At 41.4% G+C, this 22900-nt stretch overlaps 1 protein-coding gene across 1 annotated transcript in view; it reads right to left on the bottom strand.

Annotated features, from left to right (window-relative positions):
- Nucleotides 1-982: 982 nt before the first annotated feature.
- The window catches only part of LOC119903780 (MAGUK p55 subfamily member 4), a gene marked incomplete in the record, with an annotated part of 41322 nt that continues 19404 nt past the window's right edge, over nt 983-22900 (bottom strand). Inside the window, 19 exon segments of the mRNA XM_038720021.1 lie at nt 983-2924; nt 3096-3230; nt 3732-3840; nt 4329-4422; nt 4808-4888; nt 7677-7844; nt 8070-8108; nt 9070-9090; nt 9197-9238; nt 10090-10107; nt 11744-11802; nt 12081-12277; nt 12943-13014; nt 13175-13260; nt 13380-13461; nt 19026-19157; nt 19236-19319; nt 21535-21612; nt 21694-21815. Of these exon segments, the coding sequence (XP_038575949.1) occupies nt 2739-2924; nt 3096-3230; nt 3732-3840; nt 4329-4422; nt 4808-4888; nt 7677-7844; nt 8070-8108; nt 9070-9090; nt 9197-9238; nt 10090-10107; nt 11744-11802; nt 12081-12277; nt 12943-13014; nt 13175-13260; nt 13380-13461; nt 19026-19157; nt 19236-19319; nt 21535-21612; nt 21694-21815 (1805 nt within the window).

Here is a 22900-nt window from a genome sequence, read left to right as displayed (position 1 = left end):
CCTCAGCTAAATCCTGAACCTGCACAGACTGCCTGCCACTACTTTCACCTTATTAGTTACAGAGGATTTAAAACTTGAGTGTCTCGTCCCACTGGCTGATTTTAAACTGTAAATCTAATCAGTGACGTCTGTTTCTGATGCTGTTTGTGCTTTTGTTTGTCTGGAGATGTTTCTGCAGGTCTCTCTTGCAAAAGATTAAAGAAAGAGATCACCGGATTAAATAAAGGTTTTATATGTTACAGGACTTTTTTTGTAAATAAGCTAAATCATAGAACGTATTTCTCGGTGGCAGACTCGTAACGTTACGTCATGGCTGCTGTGCAAACTGCAGAAACTGAGCAGGTGTGTTGGTTCTGCCTTTAACAGGTTAACAGGTCAAAGGTAACACTGCAGAAACCAGGTCAGCACGGTGAATCCTCCTACGCGCGTTCACGCAACACGTCGTGTGTTTCCATCACATCAGAGGACATTACAGTGACCTGCATTCATTTCCTGGAACTTTAAACAAAGTCTTCCTCCTACTTCAATCTGCTGCTTATTAAATACATTTTTATAACTTATATGTATATTTCCCTTTAATCCACACGGACATCTTAACTTCTGTCTTGTTGTTATTTCACCTTATAAAGAAAATGTCAACATGTAAACACAATATAGCACGAGCTGTAGTGCATTCTGCTTGTTTGTCTAGCTGACGGTAAAGCTGAATGATGCAGTGAGAAGACACTAATCCTCCTGTTAAGTCGGCTGAGCTCCAGCTGCCCTGCAAAGGATTAACCTGACTCACACATGGGGGGGGGGGGGACACATGAACACACATGATTTCATCTTGATCTTTAATTAGCACACACATGTACGTACATCTTCATCCAAGATAAAACAAAGTGCTTATATCAAAGCTGCAGGTCTGTGATGATCTGGGTGGGGGGGGGGATGTTAAACCTAACTGGGCGGAGTTTAAGAGCTCCGTTTGTCTGCAGCCAGTAAAGTACATTTACTGTAATCACGTGCTGGATGGATATTTTTATAGTGATGTCTCTGGTAGTGATGAACCTACTGAAAACTGTTAGCTGGATGGAAATCTGGGCTTTACGGAGTTTCAGAGTGATTTTTTCTCAACATATGGACGCTTGGTCAACACCCCTTGGCGTTGCTTTTTAATGCCCTGGGTACCATTCAGCACGTGTAGGGTTCCACGGTCAAGTTAGCAAGAATAAATATGCTACGTCCGGTTACACTTTCAAAATAAAACTAGTGGTTAATGTTTGGTTAGGTTTAGGAAAAGAGCCTGGTTTGGGTTAAAATTATTACTTACCTGACTTCAATATTAACTTTTTGGTTCACCTGACCCACCCGTCCACTGCAAACCGCCTCATTTCTGTTGTTTATATCCTACTGTTAGCGGTCAAAGCCAAAGGGTTTCCCAGTGCGTTACAAGGGGTCTTGACCGTGTGTCCATAGGTGGTGGCTTGGGAGTGAGAACAAGTTGGTTCGGCAGCTGATAACAGAACAGAAAAGACGTGTAGCCCTCAGTTCAAACTGGTCCACAGATTCATTGAAAAGTTTTATAGATTAGGAGCTGTTTTTTAATGGCATTGATGACTTGTTTTCCAACAAAAGCGCTTCAAGAATCCTTCGCATATATCACAGTGTTATAGGAGCAGTAATGGAGGCTTGTCTACTTGAACAGTGAGACAAGAGTCAGATGACAGGGCTTGTTTTAGCCTTGGTCTTGGTTTCGATATTTAAAGAAAGTTGATAACATTGAGAATGAATATGAAGGCAGGGTTTTTCCTGCATAAAGGAATTTTCGGCGCCCCCCAAAGAGGGAAATCACCAGCGCCAAAATAATCAGAATTGAAAAAAAAAAGCATTTCATGTTCTCTCCAAATGTGTTTTAATAACCATGTATCAAACAACTGTTGAGCAAGCAGAACATAAACTTAAATACGACTTGTCTTGTCTTCCCAGCAGTCTCCTCTCCCCTCATCCACTTATGGTAGAGATGACCTCCCGTGATTTCTCACAATATTGAAGCCGTTTGTACTTAAAGTGTGGCCGGCACATTTTACTCTTTGTGTGGGCTGATATCAGAAAATGGTTTTATTAGTGAAACAGCTGAATCTCAACTAATAAACTATCTGTAGTCAGATTCTCCAAATAAAGTGTAACCTGTTATACTAACTAACTTTCTATTTAATGTTGTAATATTTATTAATACGCTAACTTATACCTTTTACTCCTCCGGGTTGTGGGTATATTTTGTTTATCAAATATAGAAATAACAAGGAAATGCAGAGATTTTGGTAACTCGTTGCCCTTACTGTACGCGAACTGATCATGCCTACTCGTCACTTCCCAAAGGCTCATTCTGAGCCAGGAAAAACCCTGTGACGGTCTTCACACTTTTCTGCCTTTGTCATTCGGTTTGCGAGTGCTTTTCTGAGTCCTCCCTGATCTTTAACTCAACCAACAAGGATAAATTCGTCCTCCATATTTGTGCAAACTAACTTAAACCTCAGACTATTTAAGAGTTTTGGTGCAAATTCAAAAGAGAAAGACGAAAAACTTTCCCTCTCCTCCTCTGCATCATGTCATAACTTCCTTCTTCTTCATTTGTCTCCAGATATTTTCTCTTTCTCCCATTTCATCTTCCAACTCGTCCCCTTCTCCGTCCTCTTTGTGTTCCTGTCCAACACGTTTAGTCTTCTTCTTCCATCTTCTCCTCCTCTCCTGCCTCACTCCTCCGTCCGGCTCCAGCTGACGGGGATCCACTGTGGTTCGTCCTGAGCCTCCTGGATGATGGAGCAGAGCTGGATGCAGGTGTCCTGCAGGTCGTCGTTCACCAGCATGCAGTCAAAAAACTGTTTGTACTTTGCCTCCATCAGCAGGGACGCCTCCTCCAGCTCCACAAAGTCGTCCTCCTGCAGACGGAGAAGCATAAGTGTTTTCTCTACTCTGAATATACAGAAACTCTTCCTGCTCTTCTTTCACTGTCAGGTTTCTGCACTTCTCTTACATTTCTCTTATATTTGCCTCAACAGATTTGTACTGTGCTTTTATAACCGTGGCTGCAATAGCTGTGGTGCTCTCACCGTGAACGATCTGTTGACGGCGTAGCTGGTGATGATTCGGGCGTCTCTCCGAGTTTGTCTCAGTCGTTCTGGGCCGGGGGCTTTGATGAAGATCACGTAGGGCTTCAGTTTCCACGTCCGCAGCGGCTGGATGCTCTGACAACAAAACCAACATGTCTGGATTCATCCGCTGCTGAAAGTAGTCCCCAGCAAATGCACTATTCCTCCTGTCTGTTTGATTGAAACGGTACATCTGTGAGGCGTTTTTAAAGATTAACGTCTTCAGTAATAACCAATGGGCTCGGAGCTGAGAGCCACAGAGAGGACGTCACACAGAATATTATGAAATTGATCTATTGACATTAACATTTGTGATTTTTTTGCACCTTTTTTTTCCCGGGTCAGCAAGACCTTTTTTTTTTTACCTACTAGTCATTTCAAAACCAACGTAACGCAAGTAACGCAACGGAAATGGGTTTACAAAAAAGTCTAAGTCCAACAGATGTGTTTCATGTATTTCCTTCCTTAAAAATCAAATTGTTTTGTTTACATCGTTCACGTCACAAGTTTGTTAGCTCGCAGTCTTCTTCCAGGATTTCAACAAGTGAAATTTATGACTTTTTCTGACCTAACAACTTCAGATTGAAAGAAACTCACATGTGGTTCAATGTCGATGATGCACATCCGTCCTCGTTTCAGCACCTCATCGATAGCATCAGTGCTGGTCCCGTACAGGTGACCCTTATACTCCCCGTACTCCACAAACCTGAACACACACATAACAGGGCCACAAATACAAACCAGATGACAGTAAATGGCTCAAAGCTAGACAAAAATAATTATCAAATACAATTAAATCCAAGACAGTTAACTATCAAGTTTTAATCAGTGGGAAAATTAAGTAAAATTATCATGGACTGTGCATCTCTATAAAAATACAGGTGCTTAAACAAAACTTCATATTCTTCAATAATTTCATTCAAAATGTAAAAAAAATTGCAAATATTTCAAGCCTTTTTTTGTTCTTCTTTTCTCTGATACTGTATTAGAATTTTAGAATAAAGAATTTTGAAAGAAAAAGCTCTTTTCAGCTCAAACTCCTGCAAAGGTTTCCTGAGCCTTTAATCTCTCAGTCTGGCTCTGGTGACTTTTCCACGATATTCAGATTTTTTGAGATGCACCTGTACAATTCAATTTATAAAACAAAAAATGAAACATGTAAATAGTCAAAAGGAAAAAGACAGCGAGGCCTACCTGTGGTTGCAGACCATGTACTCAAACAGCTCTTTGGTGACAAAGTGGTACTCTCTTCCTGTCTGCTCCCCTGCTCTGATTGGACGAGTGGTGTCTGGAGGAACAGGGCGACACTCAATGAAAAACAGGTATGTAATTATCAGTTCAACACTGTCAACCTAAAAGTTGAATCAAACAGATAACAGATTAAAAAGATGTTCAGCGTTAATTAACTTCTAGCACCAATAAACCAGGTGATTTATATTTTGGTCTCAAAGCTACGGAAACTCTAGGAGGAAATTGAGAAAAATATAATTCTGGTGATACATTTTCTAGGAATTTAGATCACATCTAAATATCCATGTGGATAATATGTGGATATTATTTTTTTTTTCTTCTCCATCATTGTGGTCACCATGTGAAGGACAATGTAAAACATGAAACTTATTTTAACCCACGTGGAAACACTAAATATTAAATAAATTGTGGAGAGCACATACGAGGTACGGGTCCCTGGAAGGTCGAAGGGTTCAGCTTGATGAGTCTTTTCCTCAGTTCGTTAACTCCAACTCCTGAAGCTCCTGTCCAGAGAGGGAAAGACACGCGACACGTTTAACGGCAGCAAAATATTGTTCATAAATGTAGAAGAAAGAGGAACAAACAGTTCATAGGAACAAAATGATGTTCTAAAACCAGGATGGTACTCAGACAATTTGATCCAAAGGAATGTAGGGACTAATAATAAAAATAAAACAGTATTTTACAAAGGAGTAGGAGGAAAATATTTACTCCACCAAATCGTTTTAAGAGGGACTGCATGTGAAATCCGTCAGATTTTCACACCCAGATTTAAACCTCAGTCTCCTGAGTGAAAGTCCAGAGTTTACCTGACTCTAGTGATGTAGTACTCGTCTTGAGACCAAGACCGGTCTTAAGACCCCTTTTTGATGGTCTTGGTCTCATCTCGGACGCATTTGTACTCGGTCTTGTCTCGGTCTCAGACATTGAGGACTCTGGATTTTATTTCAAGGCCAGTTAAGACTATAACTTTATGAATATCAATAAATCGCTTTTGCATTGTCTGATTTATTTGTTAACATCCCAACTTTGATCGGATGTAAACTTATTGCTTCAAATGCAACAAATAACCGTAACTAAACATGTGTTGTTACCGTTAACGACTGTCCCCACTCCCCGCGATAGTCAGCGTGGAAAAGTGTTGAATAAAGATGCTTATATTGATTTCAGCTCTTAGTGTTTGTATGTGGGTGTTTTAATGGGAATGTGGATCTTTCAGATCAATCAGAGAAGTACCTCTGATCTCGTCCCACATTTTACTGTGTGTTATGTAATGTGGGGAACTGGTCTTGGTCTACCTGTGAAATAGGAAGTTTTGCGCGTCTGTAAACCACTATGTCTTTTTGTTCTGTCCAGTTAAATATGGTGTACCTCAGGGGTCGGTCCTAGGACCCATTTAGATTTCCTTGTTTCTGCGTCCCCCGCGACCCTGTACACAGGATAAGCGGTTGACGATGGATGGATGGATGTTTCTGCTTCCCCTTGGACATATTATCCATAAACATGGTATTTCTTTTCATATTTATGCTGATGACACACAAATAAACTTGCCCGTCAGATCCACAGACCCTGGAATGCTGAGTTCACTTAACAACTGCCTTTGTGAAGTTAAAAAATGGATGTCAAATAATTTCCTCCAACTGAACTCAGACAAAACAGAAATCCTAGTCATCGGGTCCCAGCAGATGGCAAATCAAATACTGCCATCTGCTGGTTCCCTAGTAAATCACATTAAGCCTGTGGCAAAGAACCTTGGTGTTTGGTTTGATAGTAATTTAAATTTCGAGCAGCACACCACAAAGCTTGTTCAATCATGTTTTTATCAACTTAGAAATATAGCAAAAATTCAATCTATGTTAACTTTTAAGGACACCGAGACCATTTTACACGCCTTGATCTCATCACGCCTGGATTATTGCAACAGCCTTTTCACCTGTTTAACCCAAAAATCTACTGATCGACTCCAGACTGTCCAGAACTCAGCTGCCAGGCTTTTAACCAGAACAAAGAAATATGACCACATTACCCCTATTTTAGCTTCATTACACTGGCTCCCAGTATGTTTTAGAATTGACTTTAAAATTCTATTGATCACTTTTAAAGCTCTTCATGGCCTCTCGCCTTGTTATATTTCTGACCTTTTAGTCCCATACGCACCAGCACGTACCTTGAGATCCTCGGGCAGAGGTCTGTTGTCTGTTCCAGAGTCTCGACTGAAAACTAAAGGGGACAGAGCGTTTGCTGTCAGGGCCCCGAGGCTCTGGAACAGCCTGCCCGAGGAAATCAGGTCGGCTGAGTCAGTGAACTCTTTTAAGTCCCTTCTTAAAACATACTTTTATAGGAGAGCTTTTCCCGATCTTATTTGACTTTATTTTATCCCTTTTATTTTATTCTATTTTACTAATTTTATATTTATCTTAAACGTGTATTTTAGTCTTTTCAATGTTTTCATGGTTTTATCTTGTATTGTTTTTGTATTACTGCCTCTTGGGTACTATTGTCTTTACACTTGTTAAAGCACTTTGTAACTTGTTTTTGAAAAGTGCTCTACAAATAAAGATTATTATTGGTCTCGACTTGGTTTCAGCCCTAAAAGTCTTGGTCTTGTCTCGGTCTTGATAAACTCTGGTCTTGGGCTTGACTCGGTCTCGGTTTGGGCGGTCTTGACTACAACATCCATCCACCCTCACCACCTCCTTGCACAAACTTTGTCGCACTTTATTCTGCGCCTCCTCCTGGCAGCAGAGGTCGCAGCTTAACAAAAACCCTAAACATGGGTTGTAAAAAGCTGCTGCTTTTTGCTGCATCATCGAACTGTACGGCCGTTTTTACGGCGTGAGGACGTGCTGGCATGCGGCACAACTGCACTTTGGGCGACTTGTGAGAGACCAGTTACAGAAAGGAAAATCAACGACGGGGTCAGTTAGCTTTGCGTAACTCTGAAACACAAATTTCCCCGTGTGTGCAGACAAATAAAAATAACACCTCCATTTTCTAAAGATGTATTCATGGAAGTTATGCCGGCTTGTGATGCTGCAGTGACTTCCTGTTTACATAGCTGGTTGCTCTTGATTGGACAGCGTAAACAGACTTACACATCACTAAACTCTTTACTAGCTGTGACATTTCTTAAGTTTTAGTGCAACCTGTAGTGAACTTTTTCCTGTCTCCCGGACCCTTTTATCTGAGGCTCTAAGGACAGACAGTGTTTCTGTACAGATTTTAAAGACACACTGTGATGAATACACACTGCTACACACTTAGTTTCAGGTGGTAATTTAAATCTCTCACCGCTGAGGATGATGAGGCGGTGGTTCTCCTGCGGGGGGCGCTGGTACAAAGCCACTTCCTCGTAGGGGGTGGCCAGAGCGTTGCTGTTGGGTGAGCAGGAGGTGCAGGACTGTCGCCTCCTCCTGTAGGATGTCCTCCTCCAGAGACGGAAACTCCGACGGAAACCAGCTGAAACACAAATAATTGAGAAGTAAATCTCTGTCCTTAACTTTTTTTATTCAGTTGTTTCTATTCTTGTTAAATTCATTAATCCATTCAATCCATGAACATGCCAACAGCACAAAACGCATTAGCATTCATTCACTCCTTCATCATTAGTTGTGTGTACAAACATAGAGTGTTAACTCACTAATTAACAAACTAACTACCTGAATTATTTTAACTTTATCTTACCCAGGTAGATTCCATCAGTAACGTCACAGTCGGCCTCATCTGCAGGAAGAAAACATTAAACCTCTTCAGTATTAATATTAAATTTCACTAACAAGGACCACGCCAACGTTAGATTTCATAGTGGTTTATTATGATGAATAGTTATGGAAGGAGGGGTCAAGAGAGGAGGGATGAAGGGTTCGAGAGGAGGGGATGAAGGGTTGAAAAGTTGAAAAGTTAAGTTTTCAGCTATAAATACATGTTTTCATGTATGCAAATGTTTTATAATATTAGGTGATTTGCAAAACGGGCCCCAAATGCTTGAGGCTGCCACGTCTATGGAAGAGAGAAAAAGCCTAAATATAAACTAATCAAACAAAGCATTTTGTGCATTAAGGTGTCATAAAAAACATTTGTTAAAAAGGACAACTGTGAATTTTTTTCATTGTGACATGAATTTTTCATGTCTTGTGAAACAAAGCGAGGAGAGGTTTCACATGTCAGTGTGATCCAGCAGAGGGCGGCAAAGTCCTGCCAACCCTAAATACAATGTGCTGACTTTAGTTTCATGAGCAGGGCAGGTTTCTCTTTCCTGACACATAACATCATTTAACATGAACAATTTCATTGATCATTTAATTATGACATAAAAAGGACATAATATTATGTATAAGATTACTGTGAGATTCCAAATACTTCATGTATGCAGAAAAAATACATGTCATCACATATTACATGCACATAATATATATACAGAATATGTGGAACGAGTACTTTGTACATGTTAAACGTGGTTTTGGAACATTGTCATGGTGTAATGTGTGAAGCATGTTATATCCTCTAGGAACATGTTTTTCACATGTAGAGAACATGGGAAATACGTTTGTTTTTTTCTGTGAGGTTAATCCTAAACTTTTAGGAAACAGCACAAAGAATCAAAAAACTGAAAACGTGCAACTTCAGTATTTTCTTCTGCACCTTGAACATAAACTAATCAGACATTTTGAGTGGGAACACCTACCAAAATGTATTTCTTCCAGCTCTGTGAAAAGGAGAAAGGCAGAAGTCACTCACACTGATGGATGATGATTAATTTCAGTCTTCAGAAATGATATCAAATATTTATCCTCATGTCAGACGTGTTTTACCTGTTAAGATGCGTTTGTCATCAGCCAGGGTTCCTTCGTCCTCTGGAACAAGAATAAAAATAAACTCGATAAAGGTAAAGCTGTTTCTACGCAGTCAGACTTTAAACTGGAAAGTTCACCAGATGTGTGATGAAACCAAAAGAAAACTTTAAATTTAAATCTATCAGCTTCGTGACTGAAAAATCTGAGTTACTCTCTTCTGATTAGACCTGTCGCTGTTTCTTAGTCACTTGAACTGCTTTTTTGTTGTTGCCACAGTTCTGCACAGTTAGTTTAAGGTCACCGGTTGCGAGTACTGTGTGCATCTTTACTGCTTTCCTTGTAATTTTGAGATTAATTGCTCTTGTATAGTGTCTACTTGTAATTCTGCTTGTGATTTAGTTTTTACTTTTCTTTCTTCCCTGGTACTTATTTCTGTCCTGGTGCTGCTGCAACATCTGAATTTCACCTCTTGGGATCAATAAAGGTTTATTGATCTTATCTGACCTTATAGTGAAAGTTTGATAAGATAGTGGGTGGGCGTGGTTCTGAAATAATAACAGGCCTTTACACGTGTTATTAAGGAAATTATGTGTGATGAGAATCTCTCATAGCAAAGGTTAGCTCAACCACATGTACCGTCACCCAAATGATATAACAATTTAAAACGTGTATCATTGCACATACTGGGCTGTGTAATAATGCTAATAATAATCATAATAATAATAATAAGCCCCGACAAGAGCACAATAAACAACAGTATGGAATTTAACTCCACATATTAAGGTCACATGCACACCAAGCACCCTGTCAATCGTCACAAACCCACTGATGTCACACCGAACTGTCGGGATCAAATGTGAGAATAAAAAGGAGCAGAACAGCAGACACTGGGACACTGCTGTCTCACCTACCGTTATCAGCCCGGCTCACTGAGGACAGCGGAGCAACAGAGAGAAAAGAAACGCTTGTTAAAAGTAAATCCTGTTGGGGGGGTTTAGACAGATGCAGGCCCCGTCCACACTGCTGCGTTTTGGTTTTAAAACGGAGACCTTTTGTTTCGTCCAGACTAAAATGATAAAAACGAAGACCTAAAACGGAGAAGTTTGAAAACGCTGCCGGTCCCGTTTTTTGTTTTGAAACTCCAGAGGACGTTTTCGTGCAGACGGCCAAAAAACGGAGGACTTTAGAAACGATGACCCAGACGCTCACCTTCGGCTCTCTGATTGGGTTTCATAAGTCATGCAGAAACACGATGCTGCTGACAGAGTTTTAGATTTGGTATTTTTATTAATTTATTAATTTATTTATTTTGCACCATGCAGATAAGACTTACAGACTACACTTGTACTCTGCATGTCGCTGTATTTACTTTGCAATGACTCCCAGTCTGTTTCCCGCCGCCACAGCCGCTTTAAACTCCCGTGTTCCATTCAGTAACAGTCCCAGCTCGTTGTTGGTCCATAACAAAATTAAAACTACGTTGTGGTTCTTCGTCTGTATTTCTTAATACTTTCTCCAAATCTTCTGTAACTACGGAACAGACCATCTGCTTCATGTTTACACCAGCACACCCAGAGTACGTGAACGGCCGCTAGATGTGCGTTTTCAGTCGTTTTAATGTAAGTTTTTAAACTAAAACGGAGTAGTGTGGATGGGGCTGCAGTAAGAGCAGGTCAGTGATGGAGGAGCAAGAACTGCTATTTTACTTCCCCGAATCTGTAAATGTCTGTTTGCCACTTTACTCAGAGTGCGTCCCCTTAAAGAGTGGAACTGCATTCCAGCAGAAACTGAACTCGACTATTTATTTAGAGGTAATTTAAAGAAAGTCTGTCAACATTATAAATGATCGATCTCACCAGACGGATCTGCATGTCGGTCTTTAACTGTGGCAGAGTGAGTTTTGTTTGTGCTTTGTGTGCCCGTCGTCTCCTTCAGTGAATGTGTCTATTAAAATGAGCATTTCGTTGATTCGCATATCTTCTATTATGTATGCCTGTGTTGCATGTTTTAGTTAGCACCTGATAATGTAACAGTGGCCTGCATGTTTTCACTATCTATTTTCTCCTCTCTGTTTATTATTGCTAAAGGGTACCTAGGGCGTCTCTTTTTAACGCCCTGGGTTTATTTACTGGTTTTCCACATGGAGGGCAAGTTAGCAAGAATAAATATGCAACGTCCAGTTAGACTTTCAAAATAAAACTAATGGTTAACATTGTCAAACATTGCATCTGGTTGGGTTTAGGTAAAGATCCTGGTTTGGGTTAAAATAACTACATTACAAGTTACGTAACTTCATCAATGTTGTCTTTTTGTTTTACACTCAAAATAAACTCTGGTCTCCTGGATGAAAGTCCAGTTTGTGACCCAACCACTTTGTTACTTGGACTTTTCTGTTATATATATATATATATACTACACCTACTTTTAGTGTTCAACATTGATGCTAAAGGACTTCCCAGTGCGTTACAAACTGACACAAAGGGCTCTCGACCATGCGTCCATATGTGACGATGAAAAGCTGTATATGCACATGAATACAGGTTACTGATAATACTGAGTCCTCACAGGGTCTGATGCAGGTATGAACCTGTAACGGCTGACACCACCACTGTTCCCTCTGTTTACTGCAGGGAGAGAGAAAGAGAGAGAGCAAGATGAAGGATAAAAAAACTGAACTGCAGCTACAAATTACTTGTTTTTTACAAAATGAAGAACCAAAATGGACAGTTTAGCTACTTCTACTGATGCTCGGACGGCCAAAACTAGAGTTCCAGCTTCTCAAAGGTTTAGATTTCAGCTTTATGTGTCATAGTTAAATATTTGTTAAAATAAACTGGGTCTCAGCAGCAGGCCGTCAGAAGGAGGATCTAAACTGACTGCCCCCTCTGGCTGCAGCCGTCACCTCTTCAGCATGCTGGCAGACGGAATCAGACCAGCGCAGGACGCAGCGCAGGGCAGCTTCCTGGCCTGCCACCACTGCCCGTCCGACTGGTCGACCACCTCCAGCAGGTCTCCTCTGCTGAACGCTATGCCTGCATTTGGACAGGGGATGGAGGCGTCCTGCAGGGGGCAGTAGTCCACCAATGCCTTCATAAACACCTGACAGACAGAGAGAGGGATTCAATCTCCCACAAAGCTGATTTACGATTTACAAATGCATTTATTTAACACTGTAATCATTTTAACACAACCTCATTGATCCCCACATGCAGCAGCTCAACGCCCAGGCCAACAATCACACACTCAGCAGGAGAATGAAGAAGCACAAAGCTAAAAAGCACAGAGTTGGGGAGTAACTAAGTACCAAGAACAGTTATTCTGAGGTACTTCACTTGAGTATTGAGATTTTATACTTCTACTCCACTACATCTCAGAGGGAAATGTTTCACAGCTAAAGTCACTTCTGAGATCAAGATTTTACACAACATGTGACCAGTATAGAGAATCTGATGTTGTGTTGCAGAATTAACCACCCAAAGTATTTTAAGCATTTAAAATCATCATTACTAAATATATAAAGACCTACTTTATTTTTAGTAAGCAGCTTAATTGCTATATTTAAGATTGAGGAGATGGGTTGTGTGTTATGTTTTAAGTTAGTGCTGTTTTGACAAACATAGCTTTACACTGAAGTTTATGTATTACTCATACAGAGATACTAAGCTCCTATATTTTACACTGGTGTTTATGTGATTCAAGATGTATTTAGTTGTGATATGTCCCATCGTTATGAGAGGGCAGCAGAGGGGCAGAATCTTTCTTACCGATTTCTGGCTGCCGCTGCTCTGAGATGAATTTGGGATGACTTTAAACAGGATCGTTCCCTGGGAATTGATCTGACAGGAAAAAAAAAACACAGAACAAATAGTAAATAACAGATATACATCAACTCAATGCTCAAACACTATTAGCCATTTCTTGTTTGCTTGATATTGTGCACAATTTGTTTTAGTGTCATAGCTTGAAAAAATTGTATTTTCCCTTCAGGTGGCCTACCAGTATCTGGATGACCTGCTCCGGCTCCATGCCCACCACAGGTTTTCCGTTCACCTCCACTAACAGATCACCAGGATGGAGGAGTCCTGGAACACACATGTTGGCCATGTTTAATACTACATGTAGATCTCTGGTATTCTGCCTTCTCTTAAGTGTTGCATGCGTCTACATACACACATTTATACTTAATACAGTTTAATCTCACCGCTGCGGTCGGCCAGTCCTCCATGAATCACCCTGGCGATGTAGATTTCTCCCGTCTCCTCGTCCCTCCTTATAGTCGCCCCCTGACAGACAGACAGATGCTCCAACTTTAACAGCCTTCACTGACTAAAGCAGCAGTAACGTCCAGACTTTAGTGTCAAAGGGGAACAGATGAGAATGTAAATTGGGAAAGAATACAAATGGAGGATGGGATGAAAACAACTGAGATGCAAATGGTCAAAGCCACTCTGGCTGCTAACTTTAAAAGGTGGAACACCTTGTTATGTGGCCCACAGTCTCTGGTTTATGCCCAGTCTTGGTCCCTGTTGGTCACCATATACAAGTGAACACAACTAAGGCTTTCAGACTGCAGCCAAATCAGAGTTGCTTCTCAAATGAGGTTTTTGAGACAGACCGGCGGCGCTGTGATTAGCAAGTGAGCAGGTTGGATTTGTGTTCACACCAACCTAACGACGGTGTTAATAAATACGTTGGTGAGGCGGCTTTCCAAAGCAGGAGCATGAGAAAAGGAGATCCGTCATCTCACCCTCCAAACATTCGTGCTGTTATGTCGCAGTGCAGATCTCCTCTGTTGCACCAGACAAACACAACGGCGGATGTTGCTGTGCGCCGCGTTGCAAGTAATGCAAAAGATACTTTGATTTGAAATCTGATTTTTGCAGTAAGAGCGGCCGAACTGAGACACATCTGAAGATATCTGTTTGGAATCGCATTTTAAACCACTTCCAAATGCGTCTTGGATCCCATTTGCAAAAATCGCATTTCATGTTTTTTTTTCTGTCCAAACTTAACAAATTAATCTGAATACAATCAGGATACAAACTGCACATACCAAAAAACAGATTTGGGCTGGCAGTCTGAACAAGGCCTAATGGCTTCACACAACGAGAGACGAGCATTTCACACGGCGCAATTACATACACAGTTAATGAAACTGAAAATTAAGTGAGGCAGTTGAACTACCTGGTAAGTTCAGAAAGTCTGTTACTTGATTCCAGCTATCACTGTACTTTACTATGAAAGAAGTTACTATAACATAGCCCTGATGAAATCAACATCATGATGTCATTATTTTGGAATATTTTTCTTTATTGCAATAAAAAAACAAGATGGCGACGGCCAAAATGCCAAACTCGAGGCTTCAAAAGAGTAGTCCACTAACATAGACTTTTTTACAGTCTATGTTCCTTACAGAGTACAACCACAGTACTGTGACTGTTCTCATTACAGCTAGTGATGAGATTCGTGTGAGGCTTAATAAATACTGGGTGGTTGGAGCTCACTCCTTTCTAACTCCACACCAACAGATTTGTTTCTTTTTCAAACTTGTTGTCTTCAGCCTCAATGGACGTTGACTCAAGTGACATCACTTATCACTAAAGGCTTCGTACTACTTTGAAACAGATGCAGCAAGACTCCAACACTTGGAAACACTCCGAGATGGAAAATCAGTGGACGTCCCCGTTGCATCATAAGTATACAGATGACACCCAACTCTACCTTGCTCTGTCACCAGTGGTGGAAAGTAACAAAGTAAAAATACTCCCCGCCTCGCTTTCTTGTCAAAGGTGAAAGCGAATGTTTAAAACTTTGATGAGAGGACGAAGAGGGACTACTTTTACCTTTGATTACTTAAGTATTTTTAAAACCAGGTACTTTTTTACTTTTACCTGAGTAACATTTTTCATGTGGTATCTGTACTTTTAAAGTATGACAATTGAGTACTTCTTTCACCACTGTCTGTCACTAAGCAACCACTGTCCTATTGATGTGTTCATTAAACCACTCTGATGGATCTATATTCTTTTAACAAATTAACAACTGTCACTGAAAGGCAGAGACTCAATAACGCATGTATTATTGTTTATGATCACAGTAGGAAGGATAGCTGGATGAAATGTGGAGATGGTGAGAAAACGTAATTTCTTGGTACCTTCTTAAATATTTAGTTTTTTTCCCTCTTCCAGTGACAGATCCAGGGATGAAAAACAACAAGCGTTGTCCAAAAATTGAGTCAGTCTGTTTCTGGTATATGGTTACACTTAAAATAATAATAATTGGGATCCAATTGCTGATGTAGATCTACAATAAAAAAATGACAGAACCAGTTGTGTTTTAGTCCGTTTCAGAGTCTATTTTCAATGGCGACAAATCGAGGAGACAGTTTGGTTTCGGCCTACTTATTCTTTTTCTTCTTCTTGGTTGTCAAGCAGCCTGTGGTGTTACCGTCTTGTTGGTCCTCCAGAGGTGCTCTAGAAACTGTTCCATTGTTGAGCCTAACCTGTCCTTTGCTACCACTTGCCCTGTGGGGGGCACCAAAGGTCACCACTGTCCTTTTGGAGCCTCCATTCATTGGTTTTGGACTCCTAGATGTTGCAAAACCATCCGCACAGGAATTAACAGACGTGGACGAGGAGCACGAAGAAGAAGAGGAAGACGAGAGACGGCGTGGGTATGGTGTGGGAGTTTTGCGGACCATTTTTGGAGACATTGAGGAAACCCTTGGAGGAGGTGGAGGAGGAGGGTGCTGTTTCAGCCTGCGTGGGGGTGACAACACGGGGTGTTTGCTGGCCACAATGAGCCCCTGGAGCTTGTCAACCACCTCAGCCAGCAGGTTAAGCGCCTGGGCGTTCTCCTCCACGCTGTCTGTGATCATCTCTGTCGCCGCCATCATCTTCTGACCAAGATGGTGAACGTCCTGGGCACCGTGCTCAATACTGCTGGCCACCGTCTGAACAGTGGACTTGAGCTCTTCCACGCTGCACTGTTTGATGAGCTGCGGAGGCTTAGGATGCTGACAGAGCTGCCCCTCTTTTCTTGTCTGTTTTGGTTGGTTCTGGCATCCATTGTGACGGGGAGCAGTAGAGTAGTGGATCATCAAGGGATGATTTAGAGGCTCTTCTTGGCATTTATTTTGCCATCCAGTTTGACACCCAGGAGTTGGGAGAGTGCTAACCCCCTGCTGCCGAGTGGAGCGATGAGCCGCTGGGCTAGAAGGTGCTGTTTTGGCTCTAAGAGGGTTCATTCCACTACAAGAGGGGGTTCTGCCGGGTGTTGGGATGTTCCTTGAGTGTCCCCCTGTAGCTCCCTTTTTGTATAGGATGGGAGAGTTGGGAAGGCTGAGACTGTAAGCTAAGACTGGCGGCGGAGGATAAGCGTAGTCATCACTGCTCCCGCCAGTAGAGGCACCTTGTCCCTTCTTGGGTTTCTTGGGTTTCTCTGAAAAGGAACCTCCATGAGGAGAGGCAGAAGAAGAAGACAAGATGGAAAGCTGGCAAAATCAGTGCCAACAGAAAAATGAAATACACATCATTAAAAAAGAACAACAGTGAAGAAAAAACTGGAAAAAGGAGCAGAATGATGGTGAGATGAACAGGTTTCTTCACTTAGTGGCGACTGATGATGGTGAGGATGATCTTCGAACACAGTCGCTGGATGGATCAAAAGACGGACTTTTGGATTTGGATAGAGGAATTTGCAAATGCATAAACGGATGAATAAAGGCAAGGATGTAAGAAAGCCAAGCATCTCAGATGGGATGGATAGGAATCTGTCCTACTGCAACATTTTACCACTTTCTTAAATCTTCTTTAGAAGAGCTTTAATCCATCTATAACTTATTATCCATACTGTTAAACGTTTTTCCTAATTAGAAACGGGGGTCATGGATAGGTAGGTAGGTAGTACGCTCCACAGATCATATAGCCCTTTGTAGCAAATTTGTGATTTTGGGCTATACAAAATGAAATGGGTTTGACTCCTAACCTGTTAGGGACCTTCCAGGAGATATTGTTCAGGTAGACACAACACACATTCTGAGGAGAAGAGCTTCATACAGACGGGTGGCCTTTCAGCAAAGATTTACATAAATATATTTTTCCAACACATCTCAGGGCGTCAAATACCGACGTTATGTCACACTTTCACAAAGCGTAGGTATTTGATGCACAAGGTACCCTACAGCGCCTTTTTAATATGTGGTATATGCAGTTTGGTTAGGTTTAGGATGGGTTGCCCAGGGCGTCTTACGGACGCTGAAGGGTACATTGTCTGGCAATAAAAAGGGCCTTACGTGAGTTTTATATGGTTCAATCTTAGCAAATTTTTTTTTTTGCAGAAGTCAAATATATCAAACTTTGATATATCACACAGCTCACAAAAACAATTAAGCATGAGGTTTAAGAAAGCAAGCTGCATTAATGCAAATTGTGGATTTGTTTATTTTCAGTGCGATTCTGATAAATAAACTGCTTCGTTCTTCACTGTTACTCCTGGGACGGTTGGATGTATTGCTGACAGATCAGACAAAGAATGACTGACTGAAAAAATGGACGGGTGATTGGATGGTTTGATCGTCTTCCTCCTCTTACCAGTGCAGGGGGCGGGACTAAAGACAGAGGGAGCTGATTGGTTGAGCCCTTTCTTCCAAAGCTCTGTGGTTTGCGGACACAAACAGCAGCTTCCTGTTGACTCATAGCGGGGGTGAAAGGGGCGTGACTGTGTTCCCCTGGGGAGGGGCAAAGGCCTGACTTCACTTCCAGTCGCTCTAAGCTCCTCCCCCGACCACGCCCTCCTCACAGGGACCAGGCGCTCCAACGTGAGGCGGCGAAGGCTGCTCCAACGACTACGAATCACTCCTGCTCCGTCTCCTACATTTCCTCCGTGCTGTTCTCCGTTCTTGGTGGACAAAAGATAAGAAACTAACATTTTTATTTTTTTTAAAGAAAGATATTTTCTCATAGCTTGGTTAGCTTAGCACAAAGACAAAGGTAAGCAGCTAGCCTGGTTCTGTCCAAAGGTAACACAGTCCACCTCCCAGCACCTCTAAAGCTCAAAGCTGACACGTTTTATCTTGTTGGAATCTAACTAAAAAATAAGGAATCAAAACGGAACTTCGCTGTTTATCGTGGTTAAATAAAGGTTATATGTGCCGCACTATTTCGCCGAGTCTTGTTGTCATCGTGAGGTTGGACACTGCAACGTGTTTTTTTTGACAATTTGGTTTTTGCAGAAGTTAAAAAAGCAAATTTCCCCAAATTTCTAACTATTCCGCTAAGTTGAGTTTATGGAAAATATCCTGGTTCAGTAACACGATAATACAAATAAAGGAGGGCATCTTGTCTTGTGCTTCAAGTCTTTTTGATTTTTTTTCAATACTCCACCAAGACCACCATCTTTGCCTAACCTGGACACTAAAGTGCTAAACATGACAGTTATAATAAAAATGTTAATCATGCTGTAGTTGCTTCGAGGGGCAATATTTCTCAGTGATCATGTTGCAGATCCGAAAGAACATTTGCTGCTGAACATTAGTAGTATATGAATGTAATTTCTAGGAGTCAGGGTACAATTATTAGTTATAAACCACAAAACTGTTATTTCAGACAAAACATTTGTCTCAAACGCTCCCCTGACATAATTTTGGGTACTTCTCAACACAGCAGCAGTCAGGACCCGTTGATCCAACCTGGAGACACTGACAGTGAACATATTGACTGCACCAATTACACCAAGATAGTTTCACTTCTGCAAACAAAAGCTTAAACCATTAGAACCATTTACCAATGATCAAATTAATCAAAATAACTAAACTAAATTAGGAAATAGAAACATGCTTCTGTCTCACCAGTGGCTGGTTGTTCTTCACCAGACATACAATCCTCATGGCCTCCTCATCCTCGGGCATCTCGTCAGGCAGAGGGGGTAAAACAGGTCCATAGTCTGACTGGGCTACACTGTCGTGGGATGATAGGAGGGCCTGAGAGACAGGTTACAGGTGTTTATAACAGAGCGTCAAATATGAGCTGTGCAGGAGCTCCTACATGAGTGCACAGACCTGGATGTGTGGCGAGCTGAGGAGGCTGTAGAGCTCTCGAGCTTCAGCTGAGGGACGGTGGACCTTCTGTATTGTAGTCATGATCTGGTGCACAGACAGACAGATAGTCAGACAAGAATACAGTAGCTAACATGCAATCAAAAGACACCATATTAGATGTTAAACTGTATGGCCTTTCTTTAACCTGGCTGCAGGGACAAACATAAGATGAAATTGAAGAGCAAGTGCACACTGGTGTGGCCTATCATCAGCAGGTGGTATTGGTTTGGAGCTTCAATCATCATTTCTTTTTAAGAAGTTTAAAAGGTGTCCAGAGGATAAAACTGCAATATTTAGATTCAAGCATAGGTGGAGATGTTCCCTCCTCCTGTCAAGGTGGTGCCAAATTGTCCCTATAGATATGTGTGTACAGATCTTGTCATTTAAACTCTGCATGGTGTTCTTGATATCTATTCAGTGCTACCAGATGTGTGTGTTTTCTGCACAAAGTGGGCTATATATTGATAAACTGGGAGAGACTGAGATTTGGGGGAGACTTGACCTGATGAGCTGGAAAACTTGCAGTAGTACAGTGAACAGGGATAAACAAACGTCGGTTTGAATACTTCAAACATGGTAGAATTAAAAAATATCTTTGCTCGATATAACTAACAATATCAGTTAACTGATATTATATATACTGAACAAAAATATCAAGATGCTGATCAGACAGCATGGGTATTGCATAGGTGTGCCTTAGGCTGGCCACAATAAAAGGCCCCTCTAAAAAACACCACAGATGTCACAAGTTTTGAGGGAGCGTGCAGTTGGCATGCTGACGGCAGGAATGTCCACCAGAGCTGTTGCCCGTGAATTGAATGTTCATTTCTCTACCATAAGCCGTCTCCAAAGGTGTTTCAGAGAATTTGGCGGTACATCCAACCGGCCTCACAACCGCAGACCACATGTAACCACACCGGCCCAGCACCTCCACATCCAGCATCTTCACCTAGAAGATCGTCTGAGACCAGCCACCCGGACAGCTGCTGCAACAATGTTTGCATAACCAAAGAATTTCTGCACAAACTGTCAGGAACCATCTCAGGGAAGCTCATCTGCATGCTCATCATCCTCATCGGGGTCTCGACCTGACTGCAACTTCACACAGCCATTGAAGAGAGTGGACCAACACTCCACAGACCGCAATCAATAACCTGATCAACTCTATGTGAAGGAGATGTGTTGCACTGCGTGAGGCAAATGGTGGTCACCAGATACTGACTGGTTTCCAGACCCCCAATACAGTGAAACTGCACATTTTGGAGTGGCCTTTTATTGTGGCCAGCCTAAGGCCTTTTATTGTGGCCAGCCTAAGGCCCACCTGTGCAATACCCATGCTGTCAGATCAGCATCCTATGAGGTGGATGGATTATCTCGGCAAAGGAGAAGTGTTCACTAACACAGGTTTTTGAAAGATTTGTGAACAAAGTTGTTCCACCAAAGTGGAGTGAAGTAAAAGTTTATCAACTTTGACATTAATGTGTAGGATTCATATTTAATGAACTCACATCTCCACTCCGTCTTTTTCACCAGTGGATCAGGAGATGCCCACAGTCTGTCTGCATTAGTTTGTTTGTGAATGTCATGCATTCTTTATTATTAATGCCCCGGTGCAATCAGCAGTTCAGATTTATATATAAATTTTATATGTAAAATGGGAAAATATCGGTGCTATCTATGCACATGTGTGCATAAGGAAATATAGAGCACACTGAACTGTGCATATTACCTATCTGATAAAAGAAGTCCATACCAAAGTTAAAACCAAATCTATTCATCTAGTTGTTTGCATCATTTCTGAATCAGAATAAGGTTTATTGCCAGGTACATTTTCACATACGAGGAATAGTCTTGGTATATTGGTGCATATTATTACACACGAACATATACAGTGAAAAACAAATATAGATGAAAAGTGCATAAAATGATACAAAAAAATGCAGAAACTTTACAGCAGCAAGACGTAAAATAACATGTTGAGTAAGAAATGCTGGACATCAGTGTGTGGATCTTATTTCCATTGTTAGGTCATGTTTTGTTTATGTTTTTATAATGAGAACAGATTAAAGAGAAAGAGCGACTTAACAACAGCTGGATGGATCATGAGTGGCAACAGACTGCGATGCCTTACAGTCAGTAGTTACTACATTTATTCACCCTCAGTGTAACTGATATAGCCTTTGAATACTGAGTAGAATTTGACTGAAGCAGTGAACAGCTAACCTATCTAATGTGTGTGTGTGTGTGTGTGTGCATGAACCTCGTGTGAGAGTCCTGAGGCATAAGGCAGAAAGGGGCTGGGTGTCAACCTCTGGAACTGCAACAGGCACTCGTACATCTGGAGAGACAAAACAGGAAAGGACGTCATCGCTTGGCGTCCACGCGGCGCCTCTGCAGGGCTGTGGGGTCGGGGCTGTACCTTCAGCAGGGCTCGGAGCCACGGTGCACTCAGGAGTTCTTGCAGGAGCTGAGCACCATTCATGTTTCTGAAGACAGCGTGACCAACGTCCTCCAACACACTGGACAGCATCTCACTGACACCTGCACACACACACACAGAAATAACACAAGGAAAAACAGACAGGTCAGTTGGTCCAACAGTCGCGCAACAATGTGTCAGGAAGCTACATTTCCAGTAACAAACGATATTAATGTGTCACACAAACCAGTATTTGGGAAAATTTCTGCAAATTATTTTCTAAAACAAACAAAAATGTCAGGGTCAAAATGTTCATGATGATGAAGTCTCTGAGAAAATGTTTCTACTTGTCAGCTGTCAGCAGTTCTTTTAGTAAATTATTATTATTTAGAGGAACAGAGACCAGGAAGCAGATACCTCTGAAACTAAAGACTGAATCTTCGTCAGCTGGATTTTATTTAAGTCTTCACACTGAAGTGCAAACACTGAATATTTTTTAAATACTCAACATTAACATGATAACTAAGCCTGTGAATATGTTAACATATAACATATAACATGTACAGTTAGCAAGTGGAGTCTCAGATGTCCCCAAATGTCCTCCTACATAAAATAAACCCTTTTGATTTTGGAAACCACATGACCTTTGCATCGGGTCACTCACTAATAAAGAGCTAAAAATATCTGCAACTTGCAACCTTGATTTTCTGCTGCCTGTTGTGTGTAATGAACGTCACAGTCTTCACCTCTCTCTGTAAAGGATTAGGCTTTAATCAAACTGTGCTGTCTCAAGGTTATGTCCTCGCAGAGACGTGTCTCATGTTTGCAGGGTCCTTTAGTGAGTGAAGTATTTCAATTGTATGCAACATTGTACTTCAACTTTAAACTGCACTACATTTGTCTGTTACTGTACAGTTTTTTCATGCCCTTCCCGTCCAGTGAAAACACTGTGTCTCCAGATGTGGTGATGTTGAGAGTGTGCAGGTGTTCCTTTATGGGCTGAGACAAACCTCCTCCTTCTTATCAGCTGGAAAATACATCATCACAAAGCTGAAAACTGTTTTTAGTGAAAATTAGCTCCAGCAGTAAAATACAACAGCCACATTAATGCAACAGGGATATTAATCCAGAAACATCAGATCTCGTAGTGAAACACTGACAGCAACATTTTACTGCACTACAGTACTTTTACTTTGATACTTTGTGT

Source organism: Micropterus salmoides, unplaced genomic scaffold, assembly GCF_014851395.1.
Source record: "Micropterus salmoides isolate LMB-PRFRI ecotype aquatic unplaced genomic scaffold, ASM1485139v1 Ms_hic_scaffold_15, whole genome shotgun sequence".
Classification (NCBI taxonomy): Eukaryota; Metazoa; Chordata; class Actinopteri; order Centrarchiformes; family Centrarchidae; genus Micropterus; species Micropterus salmoides.
The sequence above is the reverse complement of the archived record's forward strand: the minus strand, read 5'-3'. Positions and strand labels throughout refer to the sequence as shown.